Here is a 21,604-nt window from a genome sequence, read left to right on the forward strand (position 1 = left end):
ATTGACGCATGAGTTCAAACAATGGCCTCTAAGAAATACATTTAACACAAGTGAAAGACATGATGATCTCAATCCAGCAACTGAATTGAGTTGATCGCGAACATTAGTAGAGAAATCTATAAAAGGATACAACTAAGGATACTGTGACTACCAGTTAAATAGGATATAATAAATACAATACTGATTTGTATTACATGCGAGAACTTCAGCAAGATCTCGCGTAAGTTACTGCGCTAGTTTTGTGTTTACAGGTACAGTACCACTTTATCATTGCCATTTAATTCACTTGAGTCTAGAAGAGCCAGTTAGATCAGCACATTTGGGATGATGATTTTCAAAATACGTTGAACGTTTTACACTTTCCTCTTTAAAATAACTGTTCGTCTATGAAAAAAGTCGCATTTTACCGTGTGTTTTGAACAGCGATCGTTTGTCCTTTATCCATAACCTCTTTTGCCGAATAGCAGTCAATCAGAAGGTTGTAAAAGAACTTGAAACAGTTCCGTTCATTCCAGACTTTCTGGAAACTTCTCAGTCTCCAGCTCCCGGAATGCAAATGCATGGAATAGATAACCGCTAGTAGTTCTTATTTTTTGTTTTAAAATAGATCTTTGTTTTAAAATATATAAATATATATCGTTTAAGCTATAAATTTTTATGCCTTAACGTTATATTAAAATTTCCTCGGCAAAGAAGGCCGAGATATACCGACATTATCACTAACCACATTTTTCGGCTGTGGTGGCAAATTAAAGAGAAATCAAGTAAATATATCATAGATGTACGTTATATTAGTATAGGAATTCATTGCTGACGTTTTAATCAGAAAAAAATCTTGATCTACAATACATTTTGCAAAAATTATCAGCATCGAACCGACGTTTGTTTTCATTTTCTTATGGTTCTATTTGACAACACGTTGCGCGCACTGCGTGACAATTCCAGAGCCTCTCTACGGTTGTTACCGAGTTATACGAAAGAAAATACGGAAGATTTAGTATTACTGCCTTTCGTGATATAGTGCGTACATTGTTACGTTAAAGACCTGACTGTTGGAAGTGATATATCCTAAATATCTGCTAGTTCCTGGCATCTGTAAGTTCAGACACCTCATCATAGGGTAGGCCTAATCAGCCTTGTCTAGAGTAGGCTATTTGAAGTCCGAGTTTAAATAAGTTCTGTAGGGAATATAGGTTAGGTTAGAGGGCGTATGAATTATGAATTAGGCGTTTTACCAATAAAACCAGGAAGGTTTGACTGTTAAACTCTTCAAGGACGAGGACCTTATGTCTAAGAATTAGGCTGGCTTTATTAAATTGCATCTGGAGGTCACCTGGATGCGTACCCATAGGCCTATTTCTAGAAGGATGGTTGATCCCAGCCTAACCTTGGTAGAACTATGGGTAATTCTGTATATATTACCTTTGTGCCTGTTTTTACCTTTTCAACTTGTTTTTTTTTTACACTTTTAGGGGTTCTGATACTGGCGGTGCATCTGTTTGTTGTCGGCCAAGTGGAATGCCCCTTTGCCGTGTTTAGTACTAGCCTGGGGGATGTTGGGTACCCATATGTTAACAAGTTATTGCACTTGCCGGACGGGATATGAACCGTCCGAAACAGACGTAGCTGTGCTGTGTCTTGCGAAGATCGCGTATGGAAACCCCTTGTTGGATGGACTTCAGGACTTAATTACAGGTTAATTACACTCGAGCGCCAAAAATTAAAGGTAAATTCATAATTAGCAACCAAAAAACTGTAGAAAAAGTTAAGTTAGAAGGCAGTCGCCGGTGCGGAGCTACTATATAGTTCAACCATTTTGTTTCTTAGCCTATCAAGAGTTTACCGTTATTTTTTGGCGGTCGACTCTAGGCTAATTAACCTGTAATTAACCTCAGAACTGGTGTGTTATTGTATGCTGGTGATCCTGGAATGTGCAGTGGTAAAGGGACCTTTGGCAAAAAGTGGAGTTTCATGGCCTACTAGGCTAGGTTAGGTTAGGGTACATTGGGTTAGTGTAGTTCCTTTTATAATAGGTTAGGTTTTCTTAGCCAATCCATTCTTGAACATTTGGCTCCCATATCCCTTGCATGGGCACGGAACCATTCCAGGTTGACCATCATAACAATAACGTGTCTGTTCCCTCTGTGTTTTACCCCACCCAAAACCCTCCCTCCCTGCTCCCAAAGGGACCCCGATAGAGATGTGAGGTTATTAATAATAATTCACCTCCAATAAACAACACCACCTCCTTCATTAGCAACAATAAAAGTATACTGAAACTCATTTTCCAAGTTGAAAAGCCGTGCGGAGTTCTATAGTTTTACCCTAACCTTAGGCTGTATATGGTGCTGTGCGCTGATCTGGCCTGGGGCTTCTCCCCCTTTAGAACCCCCCCCCAGGTGACATAGTCCATAGGCCTAGAACATGGTCCGAACTACATATTGCCTTAATGATTAATGTATTGGCAATTTGGCTGCAAGATGAACTTTGGCCAAAGTAGGCTAGATGTAGTCAGTTATTGGGATTGGGACCTTAAGGTATGGAATACCTTAAAGTAAAGGAATGAAAAGGTGGTGTGCTGTAGGCTAGGTGATTTTGGAGGGGGTAAAACTTAACTTTAGTAGCGCAGCCTGAGTCCCACAAGTCGCCACCCAGGACAGGTTACAACCATTTTTGGGGGTCCATGTGGGACAACCCCTCCCCCTCCCATGACCCCGTAAGTTAGGTTAGTTAGGTAAGATCTGGTTAGGTCAGGACCTAGCATTATAGGAAAGGTTATGCCTATTTATGTATGAGGAACCTGTCCTGGTCGATGACTGGCGGGGATCAGGCCGTGCAACTAAAGAAAAGGGAGGGTCTGTGTCTCTTAAGGTCAAACATCCATCTCTCTTCCCTTACGGATAAGGACTTAGAACTTTAGGTTGGGTTAGGCTAGGTTATATTCTTTTATGTTAAGGGGTCTAGACCCCCATCCCCAAACATGTAAAGACCTGTTGGTGTAAGTTGATTTAGGTTAACCCTAACAATCTGGGCTAAAATATACATTAAGCACACCCTCGAGACTGGTCTAAATTTAAGGATGGCCAATTTAGAAAAAGCACATCAGTGGAAAGAGGAAGATATGCAAATGCACATGGTTTAAGAAAAAAATTCTAAAAGAATTTCTGTACCTCTGTGAGAATTTAAAAGTAAATATTTCCAAGACAGTCGTAAAAAATATGCTAATTTTACCAAGTTATAAATGTTTTTTCTAATACAGTTTGTTTGTATTTTATTTTGTAAAATTATAATTACAGCTCACAATATTATAACAGATAAGAACTAAAATCAGTAACAAATTTGAGTATATTTATTGTAAAATATTTAGGAGTCATCCTGGGATGGGGAGCTGCAGTACATTCCCCCCCATTCTCTATCCTGTACCAACTCCGTTAGAGTTATTATAAGAGTTGCCATGAATCAATTTTAGCCTATGGAAGTGATTTGAACACTTTTTCCACAAAATTCGTTCAGACAGTATGGCGTGAAATACTGATCGTCAGAGGATGATAGCCGGACTTTACTCTAAAGCTATAAATAGTTGTCATTTGACGATGCCTGCTCTCAAAGGGTTAAAATACATGTGTGCAACTGCCCATGCTTCATTTTCATGTTATGTAATTTTTGTTTGATAATTGTTATGGTTGATTGGCATGAACTATCTATATTTTTACTGAATATGTTGTGATTTATGCATTTCCTACCTTTCTAACTAGAGCATTATATTCATTATTATTGGTTTTCCTTTGGCCAGAAACCCTTGTTTCTAGTTTGGGTGGGGGAGAGAGAGAAATAGTATACTAATCTTCACACACTAATGTATATTTATGTCAACCATTTATTTCTTTTTTAAGGTAGTGTATCAAGTTAACGTTTAAATGAAATTTAACTTTAATTTCATTTAAAAGCTAGTTTGATACTGAATTTCGATCATTTGATATGTAACGTAAGAATACCTCTCTCTCTGATCTCTGAATCTTCTCTCTCTCTCTCTGATCTCTCTCTCTCTCTCTCTCTCTCTCTCTCTCTCTAATTCATAAATAATTTAATTTGATATTTCAAGTAAGGACAATATCTCTCTCTCTCTCTCTCTCTCTCTCTCTCTCTCTCTCTCTCTCTCTCTCTCTCTCTCTCTCTCTCCGTAATAATTGATAAATTATTTCACTCTCTAAGGAAGGACAACCTCTATCTCTCTCTCTCTCTCTCTCTCTCTCTCTCTCTCATAGTTAGCACTCTGACATTTTTACAACTTATTATTTCTCTGTATGTCTTTACCTGTACAATAGATAGTTTAAATTGATCTAATTTTACCTGTACTGTCTGCAGAGTGTAAATGCGCTAGTGTGGCAAATATGTTCTAAAATATAAGAGACATAATAACTAAGAGTTGTATTAGTCAAAATAAAAAACACTTGTTTGATTCATGAAAAAGCATTTCAGAACAAAGAGAAAGAGACGCAGAATAAAGAAGTTATTAAAAATAGGTTGAGAAGACTTCTAAAAATAGATCGGTCAGAAAGGGAGAGAGAGAGAAATTCTCTTCCAACTCTCTGTTTTTATGCCAACCATTTATTTCTTTTTTAAGGGTAATGTATTAAGCTAACTTTTAAATGAAATTACAGTAACTTTTATTTCATTTAAAAGTTAGCTTAATAACTTGGGAGCATGATTAGGGTCATATTTAGTGTTTAAACTTTAGAAATAAGCATTTATTAGCATGTTTAGAGACCATGCCAAACTTATGCAAAATTCGCCTTGCGCGAGGGGTTCTGGAACCTAACCTTCATAAGTTTGGGGTATGACTGTAATATTGTTTTTAAATTTAATGTTCAGCTATTCAGCTCGGTTATGTAAGAGACCAAAATGTAGTAAGGATTAAAGATCTTTATATTTAAGTTTGATAACTATTATGTATTTCAACAGATAAGAGTAACCAATGACTCACTTCACAATATTGAGAGAAGCAGCAGACCCTAAGGAATTTTTTACGTTAAGTTTATGTGATAAATGTGGCGATGGCTGTCATCCTACAAGAAGCCATTACCATTGTCCTCTTTGCTCTCCATCAAAATTCAAGTCAAAATTGGCAGAGGATTTGGTTAAAAAACATTTAGATGACCATTTTGGTGGAAAGAAAGTTATTCACATTAAAGGTAAGATTTAAAAAAAAAATTTTTGTATGTTACTTACCCAGTAATTATATTGCTGTAGTTTCCACTCGCACGGCAGCTGGAATTTCAAAATTTGCGGTAACACTTCTTCTTCTCGCTAGAGTAGAGTAGGTGACTAGACCCCGCCCACTTTCTGGGGAAGGAAAGGAACAACTTAGCAACTGGCCTCAATTTGTTTCTGCCATCCTAGGTCTACACACGGTTGTAGGAGCGCAGTTTGGTTTCGGATTTGCTTGTTACCTTCCCATTTTGGTGAAGTATTTTGCTTATCGTTGCCTTCGGCAAGGTTATTGGTTAGGGTTATTCATTTATCTTACTATTCTGAGCTTTGGTTTGACTTTTTCTAGTCATAGACTGAAAGAGTGAGACCTTGAGTAGACTGGCTTTTTCTTCAACGAGAATTGCCAATCATTAGATGTTTGTGTTGTTCAATTGTTCTCTAATGAGAATTACCGACTGTATTGTTTTTCTAGGACTTGTATTTTCTCTGCGTATTTGTAAATTGATTGATTTTTTATGATATCTGATTCTAGCTCGTCTAGTTTTCGGTGTTGCAGCAAAGGCTGCAATACCAGGTTAATTGAAGCTTTGTATGACTCTCACTCTGTTTGCACTTCTTGTAGAGGACAGGTTTGCAGCATTAATCTCATTAACATACATATGGAAGCGAGGCGGCACTCACTTATTTTCTCTTTGCCGGACAGCTAGAGACCTTCTACTATGGGCAGATCAAAATTAAGCGAATCTAGTCACTTGATTTATTCAGGGCAAACTAAATATTCTGGTGGATGAACTGAGCCGCTGGAAGTAGGTCCTTCCCACCAAGTGGTCATGGGATCCCTTGGTCTATCGGAATCTGTGAAACTATGGGGCAGGCCGACATTGGACCTGTTTGCCACTTGAAGAAACCATCCCCTTTCTCTCTTTTGTTCTCTGGCCCCAGACCCTCTAGCTTGGGCAACAGACACCAGCCTGCAGGATTGGTCCTACTTGGATCTCTACGCCTTTCTGCCCTTCAGCATGGTCAGGAAGAGCTGAACAAGTTTGGGCTCATCACAACGTTTCGATGACTGTCATAGCCCCGTTCTGGCCCATGAAAGAATGGTTCCAGGACCTGCTATGATTGTGGGAGAACTTTCCGAGACTCCTTCCCCAAAAACAGTGTCTACTCAGACAACCTCACCTTAAGAGATACCAAAGGGTTGTCCGTTCTTGCCCTGACAGGCTGCAGACTGTCCAGAAGCCTGTCAGAGCATAAGGGTTTTCAAGATGCGCTGCAGAGGCTATTGCAAGATACAGGCATCAATTTCCTAGCCACGTCTTCCAGGCTAAGTGGGCGATTTTCTGAAGATGGCGTCAGCAACACTGTCTCTTCTTCTGAGATGTCTGTGACCCAAATTGCAGATTTCCTTCTTTATCAGAGGAGATCTAGGAATCTCTCATCTTCATCATTAAGGGGTATTGAGCTTTGTTTAGCTTGGTGTTTAAGCACAGTAGTCCTGAATCTTGTGTCAATTCCAGGTCTTAACGACGTCATCAAGTCCTTTCATACGTCTGAGCAAGAAAGGAAGATCTGGTCTCCTGGAACCTTGATGTAGTGTTGAAGTGGCTGACAGGTCCCTCGTATGAACCCCTTAGTTCCTCTTCTCGGAGAAACCTTACTCGGAAGACTGTCTTCCTCATGGCCTTTGCTAACATATTATTGAGTTCCAAGCCATCGATAAAGGGTTGGTTTTTTCACAAGGAGATGCAGTTTGCTACTTTCCTCTTGGATTTTTAGCCAAGAACGAGGACCCTTCCAAGCCCTAGCCCTGTTCTTTCTCCATTAAGTCCTTAACGGATGCCTTGGCTCTGAAGAAGAGAGAGTTCTTTGTCATGCTAGGGCTTTAAGTTACAGTAAACCCCTGCATTCGCATTCTTACAATGCGTGGACTCATGTATTTGCGGATTTTTCTGTGGAACGTATCTACCTGTTATTCGCGGAAAATTCTCCCATTCACCGTATTTTTCACTGAGAAATATTCACTAATTACTGTATTTTCATATTTTCATGACTAAATGCACTTTTTGGGATAAAACTATTAAAATACTCGGGTATAAGCATTTTTAGAGGGTTTTCTTGCATTTAAACTATCAAAATAGGCAGTTATAATTTTTTTAGAGGGGTTTTAATTATTCGCGGATTTTAGCTATTCGTGGGGGTTTACTGTATTACCTTAGCAGGACCAAGATCAGAGGACCATCCAGTAACCTCTGGTGCTCTGTCAAGAACTCGGCGCGCCCTCTGACTAAGAATGCATTGTCCTTCTTTGTCAAAAGCTTAATTTCTGAGGCGCACTCTCAGATTCAGGAGGACATTTTGCTCACTTTTTACCACGTTAGGAAACGACAAGCACTATTTCAATGCTAGTAAACTTTTCTATTTCAAATTCACTACCATTACTTAATGCTTTGGAATACAGGTATTCCCCTACTTACGATGGGGTTAGGTTCCAAAAAACCCATCGTTTGTTGAAAAAATCGTAACTCGAATATGGCCTAGCCTACACTAGGGTAATCAGTACCATCTATATATATATGGTAGCCTAGCCTACACTACACAGTATACTTTATACATATATGGTATAATTATTAGTGTCAGCTAATTCTGCAGGTTCAATGCAGACTGACATGATAAGTCAGTATAAAGAGAAATTGAATAACAAACAAGGCCTGGCCTGCACTTTCGTATATCATATACGGTATCCTAGCCAACATTATAATGTATTCTATTTTCACATAACACCGCTGTATTATACAAACATCAAAATAACGAATGTGCATCTTTTCCATGGATCTTTTAAAAAGTTATGCTTTACTACACTGTATCCAATCATAAATATTCTTATACTGCTTTTGCATTATAAATTCCGATCATAGCGATCAAATGTTTTAGTTTTGGAATCAATCACGCAGTCTTTATTTCGATGCATTTAACTCGGTTCAGAGGGCATTTCTTGCTTCTAGTAAGCGTAAATGAATCTCTAGATACTTTATTTATAAGGGACATATGTATTTTTCGTTATACGAAATGTTTTTATGTCGAAATATAACTTAAATATGTCTCGTTGTGAAATTATTTTAGCCAATTTTTTTCGTTAGTAGATGACGTTGGCGGCTGGCCCTTTGTTTTGTGTAAACAAAAAAAATCAAGATTCCGTTCGCTATTTTCTCTTGATTTCATCATCATACCACGAGCTTTTGGTATGTATCTTTTATCGGCGTGAAAACAGCAGTAATATGTGTTCTTTCATGTCCAGTAGTTTTGATTAAAATACTTTCCAATTTTATTTGCGGTCGAGTTTCATCCATGTCGCCAGTGTACGATAATTTATAGTCATTAGCAGCTTGAACATTCTTTCCTCAGCGTCAGCTACAACTTGCAGCTTAATTTTACTGCAGCAGTATATTTCCTTGCCGATCTTTTCTCCAAAGCGGATAAGGGTAGTGTAAAAACATATCAGTACTTAACGTCATTTTTAACATAACTACGATAATTGTTTAACCGTACAGTGGTTGAAATACAAGCAAAACAGTTGTTATCCGATTCGGTTATTAGCAAAACAACAGAGTCTCGTTCGGTTGTTTATGGCTGTACGCATTTTCGCAAGAGTATAAGGTTACTAACAATGCTTTTATTATTCTCTTACTTTTTAACTAGAAGATGGAATAAAGAGATGGAGAAAAAGAAGTTGGTCTATTGTAAGTTGGTCTTTCTTGCTGCCTGATTCTACGGCAATTGTAGTGTACGCTGTTGCTTGTGCGCTACGTCGAAATTTAAAAATATTTTCTAAATATTGTCGCATCGGTATTAATTGCTAACTCCATCGTGAAACTCGAATTATCGTAAGATGAATTATCGCCACTGCACTACCTGTATTCACAAACGCACAAAAATTGCAAACGAACACTGACCTATTTTAACTTCCGACACAACGAGGGCAAGTGAGGTCAGCTCATTGAATTAATGTACCTATTCCAGCCTCTCGGCCAACGTATCGCATAATCGTGACGCTGCCTGATTGTACGTTGTTGCCTGCGCCAGTCGCCCGCAAAATTTAAAAATACGTATTTTCAAAATATTGTCATATCGATATTAATTGCTAATCCCATCGTAAAAAGCGAATTATCATAAGTCGAATTATCGTAACTCGAGCACTACCTGAATATGTCCATGTATCCCACCTGTCAATGTGGGTTTCAGCCATGTAATTACTTGGTAAGTTACTTAAATGAAAATGTTATGTTCATGATAAAATTAAGTTTCATATATACTTACCAAGTGATTACAGAATTGTAGCCCACCCTCCTCACCTTTCATGGACATAAGGGCACAAACATAATGAGGTTTTCTGCTAAGTAGCTTCCAGTACTCCCGTTAGTGGGCAGGGCTTGTCACCTACACTTAACTATTGAAGTGCTACAGTAAACCCCCCATATTTGCAGGGAATGTGTTCCAGACCCCCCCTGCGAATAGTTAATATCTGTGAATACTTAGAAACCACCCCCCCCTCTAAAAATGCTTATGATTATCTATCTGGAAAGTTCAGATACCAAGTGTATACTTGAAGTATCATCCTACATCAGATATACCTTAATTTATTTTTGTATTACTGTATTAATCTTTGAAATTATAGTATTAATAACATCATTTCAAAGTCATCTTAAACATTAGTATCCTTAAGAATATATACATATGTACTTCTAACCCTTCCAGTCAAATATACCTTAAATTATTTTTGTATTACTGTATTAATCTTTGGTATTAATAATGTCATTTCAAAGTCATCTTAAACATTAGTACCCTTACAAATGTGTACATACATACCTCTAATCCTTCCAGCCAAAACAGAGAGAGAGAGAGAGAGAGAGAGTTACCACTAATTTATATTAGTACGTAAAGGTAATACATCTTTGGAAGACAAAAAACGAACAAATTTTTGTTGTTGTCAGTCAATTAAAGAGAAATGGATTAACATTCCTTGAGAGAATAAAGAGATAAACTCTCTCAAACAGTGGGCAATTAAAGAGAAATGGATTAACATTCCTTGAGAGAATAAAGAGATAAACTCTCTGAAACAGTGTGCATATGTGCTAATACCAGTTGGCTAAAGAGACTCAAATTAGCAGTAACTTTTCCTGAGAGAGAGAGAGAGAGAGAGAGAGAGGGCTGAACTAAGTATCTGTTTATCTATCTATCTATTTATTTCTTATATTCTACCCTTTGGTGAGAGAGGAAGGAAGGAAGAATAAAGAGAAATTGATTTGATCGCTTTATGGCAACATTTACTCTTGGTTAGAAATGTCGAGCAATTTGACATATTTGACAGGTTCACCCTCCCCCCTGAGCTCCAAGACTCAGGAAAAGATCGGGCTTGAAATTTGTTTGTTTAAAATTTTTATATAGAAATGTATAAATGTTTAATTACAGTATATTATTATTATTATTATTATTATTATTATTATTATTATTATTATTATTATTTGAAAGTTAGTATTAGTTAAATCATTTATTTATCATATAAAACAAGTAAACATACCGTAAAAATTCTCGTATCTCAGTAAGAGAAAGAGTGAGAGAGAGAGAGAAGTGAGATAAGAAGGGAGAAAGATTTAAACAGGTTCCCTGAATGGAGGGGAGGAAACCCCTGTTTCTTACCATCTTTTTCTCTTTGTCTTTGAGTTCCGTATTATTTCATCTTATTACATATTTAATCTTACAGTATTATTAATATTCTTAATAATCCTAATAATATTTGAAAATTAGTTAATCATTTTTTTATCATAAAAAATGTATTTAGTCATGAAAATAGTATCAAAATACACTAATTAGTGAATATTTCTTGACGAAAAAGTCCGCGCATTGCTGAATTTTTCGCAAATAATTTATAGATATGTTCCACAGAAAATCCTGCGAATCGGTGAGTGCAAATCGTGAGAACTCGAATATGGGGTTTAGTGTACCGTGATTTTTTAAATTAAGGTTACTGTGTGAGTTGAAACTATAGCTATGTAATTACTAGGTAAGTATATATGAAACTTGAAGATAAAATCCACGAAGGAAACAGAAACACTGGTCTTTTGCTGTATTTATAATATTATTATTTGAAAATTAGTAAATAATTTTTTTATCATAAAAAATGTATTTAGTCACAAAAATAACATGACAATACCATAATTAGTGAATATTTCTCGATGAAAAAATCTGCGAATTACCAAATTTTCTACTTTTTATTGAAAAGTGCATTCTGCAGAAAAATCGCACATAACTGAATCCGCGAATGCCGAACTGCAAATAAGGGGGTGTCCTCTGTATACTCTCTGTCCAAAGGGAGTGGAGAGGGCATTTGAGCATGTACAGTTGGGAAGATGAGTGATTTTCTTGCATTCTTGTCTGGTGGTGAGTCAGATATTTGTGCTGGGTTCTCCCTAAGTAAGGCTTTGGCACATGCTTCACCAGTACCACTTACTCCCTACTATGTCATCAGCTCGGGAGATAATTTCGTTTTGAGACTTTCAGAGGATGTGGCTTTCCCTTGGTATTCTGAGCAGCTCATGTTTTTCAGCATTCCTTGACCACTTATCGTTGGTTAATTGGGAGGATCTGCACGTGCTTGTGCTGCCCTATAAAGGAGCTCAGTGCTGTTTAGCCTCCAGTAGTGGTCATCATTCCCATGAGATATTCCCCAGTGGCATCAACTATGGCTGCTGCTTCATTGTCTTTATCCAACAAATTCTCCTGCTCTTGAAGAGAGTAAGACATAAATAAGGAGGGAGTTGAAGAACAAAGACATTTTTCTTCTCTCTGTCATTAACCTCTTCCTCTTCCTCTTTGTCATCAAGCCCTTCCTCACTCTCCTCCCTCTCCTCCCTCTTGTGCTTTCTCTTCCCCTCATGGGAAAAAATCCAGGAAGCCCTCTCACAAGTCTCACTGGGCTTTGAGTTAGGGCCTTCCCCATTCTAGAGGGGTAACAATGGTAGTTGTTCGCCTCTTTATACTACATCTACTGTAGGTAGAGTATGGACAAGCTGTTGGGTCGTTGAATGTAAAGGTGCTTGCTGAGTTATGATGGTGTTATGTTCCAATAAGCCTGTTGTGTGGTGAAAATACCATAAGTAGACCTACTGTAAACATGCATAGAAGACTTATGTTAGTCTACATTTGGGCTAACTCCTTAACACTGAGCTTATTTATAATAGTGTTTAATGTATACAGGTAAAAGCACACTGGGCCAAAAAAAAATGCTTGAAGAATTATGTGATAAATTTAATTGCTTGATGGTGAGAAAGATAATCAGTTAAATTTAATTACTGGGTGGTGAGAAAGATAATCAGTTACTCTCTTCTTAAGAGACTCGGGAATAGCTGTTGGGAGTTACTGTGATATCAACAGGTTTCTTTAGGAAGATGTAAACTTTAGATTGTGCAGTATGTTCCTCCCTTATATTATAATTTTTTTTAATGGGCAGCAGTATAAAGAATCTGCATGTCAGTCTCATGCAAACCTCTTATAATTGACCCCCATCCCTTTTAACATCTGCACCCCCTGGAGATAGCAAACTCCACAGCCAATTTCTTTGCTGCAAACTTATTTGGTGCCTCAGGTACTATAACTTCTTTCTCTGCCCATGCCTATTTCTTTCTCGTTTCCTCTGTTTTGATAAGCTTCTCATTTGAAAACTTTAGCCTTAATGCCCACAGTCTCATGGATGTCATCTTCATCAATGTACAGTTAGAGCTGTATCCCAAGCACTAGTAACTTGTTAGTGATTTCATCAACAGCAGAATCTTGGTAAAGTGTTTTCTCATATGTCTTCATAATCTTCTTGCAGATGCCATTCATGCATTACTGTGTTACTTCATCCTGCACTCCACTGATGTTCCAGATACTGTTGACAATGTTAAATTCCTTCAGAAACTTCAAGCATTTAAGGAAATTCAGTTTCTTCAACGGGCTACGCAAATGTATGGCATAAATAGTAGGCTATGAATGCACACATCACTCCTTGGTTCAGGGGTTGAATAAGTTAAGTTGTGTTTGGCATCATGTAAATAATGTTCACACTGGGGTTCATGTTGTCAGTGTGCTGTGGATGGATTGCTGCATTATCTAAAATTCAGAAGAATCTTGGATTGGATAGTCTTTTTTGCCTGTGGAATAAAAGTTAAAAATCCATTACTCAGAGAATGTCAGTGTCATCCTTGCTTTCCCATTATATTGATGGAAAATGGGAAGCAAATACTTGCTCACATTCTTGAATGTTCCAGGGCTCTTTATGTCAGTATGCTCTGGCATAACTTCCATAATCAGCTTGTTTCATCAGCATAAGATAATTCTAGAAACTTCTTTCTGTATGGACAAGCACTTTCATATGTAAAAGTGCTTTTCCATATAGAAAAAAGATTCTGGAATCAACCCTCTATCCATCTAAGACAAAAATGTAAAGTGTGATTAATAAGGAAGGGAGATCTAGTGGCCTGTAAAATAAAAGTCCTGATTTTCCGAAAGAAGATGTTTCAGTTCAAATTGTGAACTCATAAGAGAAAATTCAAGTACAAGTACTGCAATTTTGAAGTTTTTAAAATCCAAATGGTAGTTTGGATGTAGAGATATTTTATCTATGAAGAGACAGTGGTACATACACCTACTGTAGTGTGGTGTTTAATGGTCCTCATAAACCCAGTGGTAGGCTGAGTACTAAATACCATACATCCATTCTTCTTGTTTCAGTGTTAAAAATTTTATAGTTTTCTTTAATAAGCACTGGTAGGGATATTATGTGACTTTCATGTACATTTTCATGCAATAGAGGCCCTCAGTTGGAAAGTTGGCACTTAGATAAAAATTTTCTCCAAATCTCTTTAATCAATATAGAGTATGCTGAAACAAATCCTGTTTTATTCCTTTACAAGCTTGGAATTTAATCTTGCTAATCATTTAATATTGATGTTCCTATGATTATTCTTGTGCACAGAACGTAATAAAATATTTTGTAGTGTAATAAAGTGTATTGTTAGTAATTTCTGTTTGTCTTGAATATACAGTATATTTTTACTTTTAAATGATTATTCATTTTTTTATAAACGTTTCTTTCAGGTTATAAAATTGCAATTTGCTCTCTGCCTTGTTCAGGCCAAGATTCTTTAGAGGGGCAGAACCACTTTCATTGTCCTTTCTGTCCAGAGCTCCTCAGAGGAAGAAAAGGGTGTATTTCACATATTGAGGGACATTCCCCTTCAACACCCAGTTCTTGCAAAAAAGAAAAACCACCCACTCGTCAAAAAACCAGAAGAGAAGTACAATTTTATGACGAAATATCCAGGTAAGGTATCCTAGAATCATGTTTATGATTTGATATCTTGAGGTGTCGCCTTTAGAAAAACAGTGGGACCACAGACATAAATCTGAACATGGACTTTAGGCTGAAAAGAAGCTGAAATGAAGGATATTGAATACTGTGTAGAAATTCAGTGAACAAAAGATAGAAATGTAGAGTTGTTGTATGAAGAGAATGCTCTCTGTTGATGCAGTAGTCAGAAGAGGTGAAGAATGTGGAGGATAGAAGAGAGGCATTTTCATATGATGCTAGAGTGAAAGTGGCTAGTGTTAAGTTGAGAATGTTTGTCAAAATGACTCTTGAGGATGTGAGGAGGCCAAATAATTGGGTTACAAGTTACATTCTGCAATATGGTGTTGTAACAGTGTGACTGAGTGGCTAATTAAGGTGTAAAAAATGTGCAAAAAATGTCTGGAATATGTTAGGGGTTTTTATTTAAACTATATTCATCAGAATATAGAATTATTGTAGCAGTTTGGTAGGATTTTGATTGGGAAATTAGAACAAGTTCCAGGAAGCAGAAAATTTTGCATTAAATAACGAGGGGTGTCTTGATGTAGGGCTTGCTATGAAATGGTAGCTCTTCTTTGGGTGAGTCGGTAGAGCTGTGGACTGGCACTCGCTAGACTGGAGTTCGATTCCCCGGCCGGCTGATGAAGAGTTAGAGGGATTTATTTCTGGTGATAGAAATTCATTTCTCGCTACAGTGTGGTTCGGATTCCATAATAAGCTGTAGGTCCCGTTGCTAAGTAACCAATTGGTTCTTAGCCACGTAAAATAAGTCTAATCCTTCGGGCCAGCCCTAGGAGAGCTGTTAATCAGCTCAGTGGTCCGGTAAAACTAAGGTATACTTAACTTTTTTGCTATGAAACAGTAATGTTAGAACTTCATAGGCAGTAATGTGGGAACTTTAAGAGTACAGTAACTCACCGAGGTAATGGATTAAAGTGTCTGAGCCTACTCCACTATAAAAGAAACACCGATATTTTGTATATATACGTTGAATGCGTGTGTTTGCTATAAAGTACAGGTATATGTATACCCTGTACCCCTTAAACTACTGTCAAATAATTATAACTGCCTATTTTAACAGTTCACTGCCTAATTTGATAGTTCAAACAAAAATATACCATAAATTATCATACTAAAACAATTTAAAATCATTTCAAACAAAAATACACCCCAAACCATCCCAAAACACCCAAGTCATCATATATTAGCAACTAATTAAGTTAACCCTTTATACGCAAGCATGGCCTTTTTGTTTCAAAGTACCGTTTTGTTTCTTTTTTGCAATAAGCGTTTACTATTTTTATAAAAAGTACCCGTCAAGTAAGATAAAACCTTATTGTGAATATGAACTGCAGGACACTAAAAGCTTTAGCATAATTTTTAGAGTTGAAAGCAACGTAAATTAATAAAGAAACGGTAACAGAAACAGCTTTACCTAGCTGTACAATAAATATGGAAAATATATCGGTAAAATAACAAATAAAAGTTACTGTATATACTCGTGATTTTATCATGTATATCTTGTACTAACCTCTTTTCCTCCATCTCTTTATCCATCTTCTAGTTAAATAAGTTAGAGGTAAAAGAGAATGATGATGGTATTGTTAGTAGCATTGTACTCATTGCATAAACACATACAACCATCAACAACTGAAGGAGAAACTGCTGTTTTGCTAAGAACAGCCGAATCGGATAACAACAACTGTTTTCCCTGCTTTTCAACCATTGTATGATATTAAACAATTACTGTAGTTATGTTATAAATGACATTAAATAGAATAGGAGTGATATATTTTTACATTTATTCCTTATTTGCTGTGGAGAAAAGATTGGCAAGGAAATATATGTGTACTACTAAATTAAGGCTGCAAGTTGTAGCTGAAGCTGAGGAAACAAGGTTCAACCTGCTAATGACTATAAATTATCGTGCATCAGCAACATGGATGAAATTCCCTTAAACTTCGATATGCCATCAGACTCAACCGTAAATAAAAATGGAGAAAAGTATTTTAATCAAAACTACAGGGCATGAAAGAACACATTTTACTGTTGTTTTCACGCCAATGAAAGATAAATACATAAAGCTTGTAAATATGTGATGAAATCAAGTGAAAATAGAAAAGGGAATCTGTTGATATTTTTACACAATCATCCATAAGCTGATTTCAGACCAAAACATTGATCGCTTTGTTTGTATTTTATAATACAAGAGTAATATGAGATACATACAATATTATTGGATACGGTGAAGTAAAGCATAAGTTTTTAAAAGAGCCATGGAAAAGATGCATATTTGTTTCATTTGTATTTTATAATATGATACTAATATGTGAATATTACATAGGCCAATTTTATATCTTGAGTCGCATGATAAGCGAGTATATACAGTAGTGAAATTAGCCTAGGCCTAGGCTATTTTATAATGGCTGTACTCACTTTGAAAGTGGAATGAAGATCTTAGGTCACTCTACAGTAGTGGCAGGTGAAGGACAAATTCCCATGTGGTAGTGGCAGGCAAAAGGCTGTGATTTATTCAGAATCACTGCCCTCAGAGTACCTGAAGCGTTTCAGAGAGGGCCTCACATCTTCTTGGGTAGCAGCCATTGCACAAAGCACTATAAATCACAAAAAAGCTAACAAACACCACTTGCTACACACAAAGGGTTGAGATAAAGCGAGTGCAAGTCAGACGTGTTAACACAAGGGATGCTGGCAAGCGAGTGACCCATTGAGAGCGTGGTTGATGTGCTTTCTCCCTCACTCCAACTCCCAGTATTCATTTTGGCATGTAATTTGAAAAAAAGAGTTTGGTGCTCAATCCGGAAGCGAAACTCCTCAAATTGACATCTCCATTTTGCACCGATATATCCAGACTGTAAATGGGGATAACTCTAATATTGTGTCAGTGAATGTAAACATATGATATGATAGAATTGATTGTGATGTAATGAGGAGGGTGAAGAGGATGCATGGTGTAAAGGATAATTTTGTTGAGATAAAGAAGTTTTTATGGTGAAAATGAATCGTTTATTAAAATATGATGTGAATTTGACTGATATGATGTAAAAGTTTAAAATAAGATTGTGCTATTTATTTATGGATGGCATAATGAAATTAGAGAAAAACCAGGAGATAAGATGCAAAGGTATAAGGTCGTGAATAGAGTGGAGCGGCTGATAATACAGTGGTAAATGGTTATTATGAAGAGGGCCAGAATTTAAAAGTATTTGTAAGGAAAATATGAAAGTGAATGTTATGAAGAGTAAGGTAACTGATAAATGGGAGCCAGGAAGACTTAAATGATTGTCAAAATGTTTTATGTAGGTTGTTGAATTATATGTTTTGCACTATGAATTTGATTTGCTTAACATTTTTATCGTAATGATGTCCATGTTTTGATTTTGTTTTTTCAGATTAAATGATTCGAAAGTAAACATCGTGGAAGATCCTCCTTCACAAAATATCACACTTAATATATCCAGTAAGCAAGATGTTTGCCAGGTTGTCAGTGAATATAAAAGGACTGGTATCTCCAAAGTTTTTGAAGAGATATTTGGATTGCTTTCCAAGGAAGGGGATTTTACAGCAAAGATGGCCTGGATAACTGGAATGACAGAATGTGTAAAATTGCTCGATAGGAAAGCAGATAAAATTGTTATAACATTTATGGTAAGTTTCAAAACGATCATGCATTTTACATGTATGTAGATTTTAGCTGATGTCCTGTGTATGGTGTGTGGACTTGGCTTTTGTTAACATTTATCACACACTTATTCACCATTAAATAGCCTTTAACTGTTAGGAACACATTCAGGTGTATGAAGCCAGTGTTTCTGAAAGAAACAGTTCCATTGCAGGTGGCAGATGCACAAACTGATTTTGTATGCTGCTGCTGAAGTTGAAATTCCAGCACAATTTTAAATCATGGACATTTGTATCTGAAAGTTTTGAATTTGAAGGTTCCTTTGTAGGGGACTTACTTTATAGTCCATGGAGCCTTCAGTTTAAGATCTTACATTATAAGCAGTGTTTAATTCACTTGTCTTCATGGCTAGGATTACTTCTTTGCTTTCCCTTTTGCATATTCATGATGTTATTACTTCTCAGCTGATGTGATTGATGAGCAATCTTCCCAGATAACATATCATCAGGTCAGTTGACTATGCTGCAGACATAGGTGTCAGATTACGAGTGTGTGGTTCATCTGCTTCTCACACCCCTTGAGATCTTCATTCTTTCTCCATCAGCTTTCACTGTAGCTTGGATATTGCCTGTCTTCTTGAAGTAGGACTTGTTCTACTGAAGCCCTTCATTGTTCAGGATACCAGTTTCCTAACTGTGATTGATAATATTTCCAGACAGAGCAGCAAAGATTTTTCTCAGATTGTTTCCTCAGTGGGTCAGTGTGCTAAGCTCTTAATGTTCGACTTCTTTGCCTTGATGAATCTGTTGCCAACATTGTCTACAGTTCAGCAATTCACTGCTGCTGCATCTTGCTTCATCTGTAGTGTCTGCACATTATTTTTCAAGGTGAGCTGCAGACTTTCATGTTTGAAAATGCTGCTTATCAGATCTAAGAAGTCAGCAGCATGAGTTTGGTCAGTGTTCCTAAATTATTTTTCTGACCCTTTGCTTCTGTATTTGCTCTGGTATCTTAGCTCCATTGCTATCACACGCCTTAAGCCACCCCCATATGTCCAGCCATTCCAGTTTGGTTTTCTGCTTCAGTCACTGCAATCAGTACTCAGTTTTTGAAGCCATGTGGGTCCTCTTTCATGGCCTCAAATCTTTTTGTATTCCTGACCTTGTTGCTTTCCACTTTTGTTGCAGCAAGTGATGCTCACTCCTGCCACTCATTTTTGGTTTTCTGTGTCCACAGCTTCATGGACTTCCATGTCCTCGGCCTTCTTAGTGGCTATTTCTACCTGTACTGCTGTGCCTCTAGGGCTGTCTTGCCCATGCCTTCCATGATTTTGACTCCAACTTTTATCCCCTGCCCATCAGTCTGCTTGACTTAGGCATGCCTCTGTAAGGGTGTCCTCAAACCACAGTATGGGCTTCATCCTCCCTTTCATCTTAGATGACACCTTGCCTCTATCCCACAGTTCCACCCTTCCTTGCTGGCTTCCTTTGTTATATTCAGACAACACCAAAAGTGATGGTGCCTGTGGATCCAGATGGTGCTTGCACAGGTGCTCCACCTCTTCTGTCAGTAAGATAAAATTAAAAATTATAGTTTCTGGGTCTTTAGAATTGAGTACTGTAATAGGTTTCACTGGTACTGCTTAGCTCAAGAGAGCCCAGCCAATAAGAGAATTTCATATTTTGTAAGGTACAGCATAAATTTGATGTTTGGTCATTCATATTAATGCTTGTGACAGTGCACTTATGTGTATTTAAGATTGATGGTACATTTTTTTTTACCATTTTGTTTTCTATTTCAGTTTTAACACTTTGGTGTACTACATTTGATACTAATATATATATATATTTTTTTTTTTTTCAGAAAATGTCTTTGTTCTCATGTCAAGAACTGGCTAATGCCACCTACAATTTCATTCGTACTCTAGTTGCCCAGCACAATTATTATGCACATCATGTTCTGAAGATCCTGTTCCAACACTTGGTACCACGTAAGTCTTGTATCATTTCAGTCTTTGTTGAAGGCTATACTGAGTTTTTCAAGTGATGTAAAAACTATTTTTTTGTTGCGTTATCTTCTCCAGTGTGGTGTTGTGTTAGATAGGGAATAAGTTCTCATTGTAATAAAAATATCTAGTCTTTCTTTGTTTAGCATTCCCACCACTGTAGAATCTCTCGGTGATGAACTGAGTGGATATATATATTTATTTATCACACACAAGTATACATATTCCTGTCCTGTAATTTAGCTAGATTCTTTTTTGTTTTTCATCTTAGAGATATTTTACCTTTAACCACTGAGATAAACAAAATTATGGAATATAAAACCAGTAATGCTAGTGAAGAGTAGGCTAGTGCAAATTAGAAAAGGTATGATAATATTGCTTATTGTGCAGTATTATTGTTTACACTGTCTCATTTGCAAGTACAGTCATACCTCAGTTAATAGACATTACCCATTCCAGAAGGCTGTCCTTTAAGAGATTTGCTCTTATACTGAACTAACCTATTTTACAAGAAATAGTGGGAATTGGATTGAATTATTTCAGGCCCCCACAAATAAGCAAATAAAAGCATTTTAACACTGACTTCACAAGCCTGACGTGGAAATCATACAGTAGATATAAAAAAATGAATAGATGAAGTAAATTTGTTCTCACTTTACCTATAAAAAAATGAATAGATGAAGTAAATTTGTTCTCACTTTACCTGTAATTTGGAGAGTTGATGGCCTATGTGTTAGGTGGTGAAAAAGTGAAGAGGAGGTTATTTTGTGGAAGTGGAATGCCTTCCTCAAAAATGATAAGCAACTATGCATCTGAGGTAGTTTCCTTTTTTGTCTGTTTCTGCTGTTTTACTCTTGAGAGTCACTTTCTCACTAAATATCTTTCCAGTGATATTTGTTTTTGCATGTTTCAAAATATTCCTAAAGAGAGAAACAGAATTGCCATTCAGCAGGGTTATAACAGTTATTTAGTTTTGTCAGGGTGATTTTCAAGAGAACTTTGCTTTCCCCCCTCCCCTCTCACTTTGCACACATTTCTTTTATTATAGTACTAGGGACATCTTCCATTCCCTCAACGTAGTACTTTGAAGAGCAGTTTCTCCACTCTTGTTTGTTGCTGCTTTCTCAGAAGGTCCTGGAGTTCTTCATTGGTGAGCTCTGAATTGTGCTCCTCCACTAACCATATATCAGCATCACTGACCTCCAAGCCCATGTACTTGGCCAGAGACACAATATCCTCCATAACAGGCTCAGCCTTGCTGGCATTTCTAGCCTTCTTAGGAGTAATGATGACTTGCTGACTGTATAATTACTTTGCAGTAGAATTGCAAATATGCAAAGACACAGGAGACAGTTTA

The 21,604-nt window shown here is 37.0% G+C and overlaps 1 protein-coding gene across 1 annotated transcript in view; it reads left to right on the forward strand.

Moving 5' to 3' along the window:
- The first annotated feature begins 918 nt into the window (after positions 1-918).
- Positions 919-21,604, forward strand: part of Tif-IA (RNA polymerase I-specific transcription initiation factor RRN3 homolog Tif-IA) — a 34,670-nt gene continuing 13,984 nt past the window's right edge. Inside the window, 6 exon segments of the mRNA XM_067087104.1 lie at positions 919-1,095; positions 4,963-5,192; positions 13,082-13,214; positions 14,347-14,572; positions 18,013-18,268; positions 20,106-20,232. Coding sequence (XP_066943205.1) covers positions 5,154-5,192; positions 13,082-13,214; positions 14,347-14,572; positions 18,013-18,268; positions 20,106-20,232 — 781 coding nt within the window. The 5' untranslated portion in view covers positions 919-1,095; positions 4,963-5,153.

Source organism: Macrobrachium rosenbergii, chromosome 43 (assembly GCF_040412425.1).
Source record: "Macrobrachium rosenbergii isolate ZJJX-2024 chromosome 43, ASM4041242v1, whole genome shotgun sequence".
NCBI lineage: Eukaryota > Metazoa > Arthropoda > Malacostraca > Decapoda > Palaemonidae > Macrobrachium > Macrobrachium rosenbergii.